This window comes from Melanaphis sacchari, unplaced genomic scaffold, assembly GCF_002803265.2.
Source record: "Melanaphis sacchari strain LSU unplaced genomic scaffold, SCAv2.0 Contig50_pilon_pilon, whole genome shotgun sequence".
Taxonomy (NCBI): Eukaryota; Metazoa; Arthropoda; class Insecta; order Hemiptera; family Aphididae; genus Melanaphis; species Melanaphis sacchari.
Genome location: NW_020271344.1, coordinates 834,705 through 838,761, shown reverse-complemented (window position 1 = coordinate 838,761; position 4,057 = coordinate 834,705). Strand labels below are relative to the sequence as shown.

General features: G+C 24.4%; 1 protein-coding gene across 1 annotated transcript; it reads right to left on the bottom strand.

The window, feature by feature from the left end:
• Nucleotides 1-449: 449 nt before the first annotated feature.
• Nucleotides 450-3,755, bottom strand: LOC112599402. The gene is made up of 6 exons (XM_025346304.1): nucleotides 3,630-3,755; nucleotides 3,377-3,553; nucleotides 2,403-2,574; nucleotides 939-1,140; nucleotides 654-775; nucleotides 450-579 (listed from the first exon to the last, which is right to left on the bottom strand). The coding sequence occupies exons 1-6, from the start codon at nucleotides 3,685-3,687 to the stop codon at nucleotides 450-452; spliced, it is 861 nt and encodes a 286-aa protein (XP_025202089.1). The 5' UTR covers nucleotides 3,688-3,755.
• Between the last annotated feature and the right edge of the window lie 302 nt (nucleotides 3,756-4,057).

Below are 4,057 nucleotides of genomic sequence, written 5' to 3'. Positions count from 1 at the left end.
TCGGTAATCGAATAAAATTTAAATTTAAATACTTATAAATAATATAAACATATCATAAAAATTTAATTAAAATATAAAAATAAACATTTAAAAATAATAAATTGTTAATTTATGAAGTATACGAAATAAAAAATACAAAAAAAAAATTACTAAGGTTTAACTACCTTATGTATTATAAACTAATTGTTAGAATATAATAATTAGTCATAACATTTTTACTTAGATAAAATAATAGTAATTTAAAATAATTAACGTTTATGAAATTAAAAAAAATCTTAATTGTAAATTTTACTGAATTAAGTGTAAAACTAAAAAAAAAAAAACTTATAGTCGAATTAATGTTGTCTAATAAAAATAAATTTTATTAAAATGTATAACCAATGTAATAATGCAAAAGAAAATTACAAATAAACAAATTGAGAATTTTGATTATGTATAATACCTTTTTTTTATATAATTAAAGTGATTAAATACTCATTTAGGTGTTCTTCGTTAGGAAAATAGTAATTTAAATATAAATTGAAAGTAAACGAACAAGGTGCAACAATGGTGATTTCAAAAATGTGTACGAGTTTGTCTCTGAAACAACAATAAAATGGTTTGCAATTAATGATATAATAGTTATTCGTGAAAATGTATTATAAAAAATTCACTTTATTTTTTTCCATTTTTCATCGGCTAATTTTGTTTTGTTGCACCGTCCCTCATACTGTTTAATTATTTGATCGATAATTTCCGATACTAGATCGAGTTTGCTCTGGATCTTGTTAAAAACCTACAAATACCAATAAAATATGTTTTGTGAGTTCACAAAATAAAATAGTACTATTCGCATACATGATTATATAAAATATAATGCGAATATTATGTTGTTTTTTTTTTTTTTGTGAATTATTTATTATTTATTATAAAAATAATATTTTTTTTTCGATTTATACCTGAGTTAAATAACGTTTTATTTCGCCTAAATAGTTTGTATCCTCGGTGTTCAGCAACAAACAACCCAAATCGTTAAACATCTTATTCATGCTTACTAGATACTGCATGGGTTTCAGAAGTACATCTAACATAGTACAACTATCTTTACCCACTAAATACGTGGTCTGGATGAACTTGTTCTCTTTAAATTTGTTGTTTTTCCTGTAGAAAATATAAAACTAATTCAGAGTCAATAAAATACCTAAGTATGAAATAATATATAGTTTTTACTACTCTGTCGAACATAATAAGAATTAGGTATCTATCATAAACGATTTTAGTAATTTGTTTTTGTTATTGTACCATTTTAATGTACCTATACAAAATCCAATTATTTGCACGTGATGATTATATGTTTCAATATGAATAAAGTTTTATTATCTTTATTGGGCATAAATATATGTTGCGCCCCATTACATTTTTCATCTATACAAACTTGTATAGACAAAATATCATAATATATTCCATTTGTAGGTATTTTACGACGCACGGCGTATGTTTTAAGAATATTTTATATAAACACGATAAATACTGAATCTAGCAAATGGAATAAATTTGATAGTTTATAGATAGATTATAATCAGTTAATATTTAATAGTTAATAAGAACATATGGATACTAAAAAAATGAATAATAGGTTAGAATAAAAATAAACCATACTTACCCAGTATCTAAACATTATATGTTTTAATTTTTATATACTACCATACTCTTGGAATGAAAATAGCATAATATAATATGTAAATATCTACATAGGTACTAGTTTAATATTTTTAATATTATTACTGTTACTATTAAACTGATGTCAAATGTACAGACGTACTTATCTTATCCAAGCCCATGTAGGAATTCGTAGATTATGTGATATAATATGTTCATAATCTTCAAAATAATAATAGTACTAAAAATAATGAAAATAATTAATAATAAAATTAAGTATTTAAAAATAGTTGTTTATAAGAAAATATTCATGAGATCTTGAAATAAATATATTCAAGTATTTTTTTTTTCTTTAAAATATACGTTTTTCTATAATTTTTTTAAATTTAATTTTAAATAATATAACAATTTGTACGTACGTTGCAATATAAAAAGTGTATAGTTTATGTTTGCATTATATTGTTATAATATTTACGGATTACATTAGGAGGAAATTAACCATTAATAACATCATTATCTAATTAACTGTACTTATAAAAAGAGTATCAAAAAAGTTCACAGATCACAACATTTTTCATTAAAGCCAAATCACCAAAAATAACATATTGACTACATTATAGAATATAAATATTACATTTTTATTTTTTTTCAAGTACAAGCAACCACAGGATATTTTAGGTATTTCTCTAAATGTATTTCAACTTCATAGCAGTACAAATCTTAAATATTTCAATTGCGTTCTCTACAGTCTACGTCATACTCACATAACTTGTGCCAAACACTTCATCACGATGACCACATTATGTGTATATAGTTGATAGTGTTTGTATTGTGTCATGACGTGTTCACGCATGACTCGGACCAGGTTTCCCAACAGGACATCTGTTTTCCATGCAGCCGAGAGCTTTTGTACAACATTTTCCGACGAAACAACCACTTAATAAATAATTATTATTCCAGTTAGAACCGATTGAAGGTGTTTTATTTTGATTTTAATATATTCTTCAATTTTAGATGCTGAGAAGATTGTGCAACAATGAATAAAATAATTTTACAACTGTATTTATTTTCAGTTCTAAGAACATTATATTAATAACTATATTTGGGGTTTAGTCAAAAATTTCAAAAATTAAAAAAGTTTTTATTTTTATAGCATTTAAGAATATTAAGATACAATTTTTTTCATAAGAATTTGAAGCTCAAATTTTAACATTATTTATCAATATTACAAAAATTCACAAATTAAATTTTGGCTGAAAATTATACCTAAAGCTTGAAATTTATTATAAGATTTATTTAATTTTTTCTAACAGTGACCTAATAATTTCAAAAATATAAATTCGCAATTTTATTTTTAAAGAAATTTCTAGTTTAATTTTGATTTTAATGTTATTTTGTTGTAATTTCAAAAATATCATTTATAGGTACTTGAAACATTTTAACTACATTTATTATTATTTAATCTAAGTTATAAAATCTAAAAAATATTTTGATTGGTTTAAAGCTATTTATACCACGAAATTATTCACACAAGTCTTAAAGCCATAATTTACTTAGATATTCGTAAATAACAGTTAATACTGATAATAATTATAGTATTTTTATTTTAATATTATAAAATATTCTTGAAAAATTAAGTTAAACCGTCACTACTCAAAATCATTTTTTTTATGTAATAATCTATTATTGACTCAAAATTTACTGTATAGCAGAGAAAGTTTTTTTTTTTTTTACTGACTTTGAACAAGACTACGGAGCAATGATTGTCGTAATGCTTTGTCTACATTCAGATCGCATGTGATTAGGTCCATTATGACTGGCACACAATCGCTAAGCATGATGGAGTTGGCTGTCTCTTTTTGGAGTATTTCAAATTTCTTAATGTACACAGCCATCTTTCCTCCTACCAAACGTTCTACGTTCAGCAATGAACAAATGATTAATATATATATATTACAAAATTTAATCACGAGATTAATAGCGTTACTCACCAAGTAGAAATTCGTAACTTTTGATTTTGTTCTGGTCTATCCAACTTTCGTCCGTCATATTTAGCTATGGTCACGAGTTTAAATAGTATTCTATTTCTGTGATCACAGCACAATGACACGCATCAGTTGACTTGAGTTTTACTTCGGTTTTAAATCTTCCACCCAAAAACACTTTAAACATTCCCACAAAACTATAATTCAATACAGGGACAACGCAAATTATTATTACTAAGCCACTTGTACACTCTGAAAGGTTTGTTTTGGATATGCTATAAAGACTAAAAGATTAGAAACGTTGTGCATTTTCCAGTGACTAATGGATGGTCGATAAAATGTTTCATCACCTTGGAGTTTGGAATTGATCCGTTATCAGTTCTGTCTAAGGAATATAATCACTAACGGAATTTGAGTAATGCGTAATAATAGTA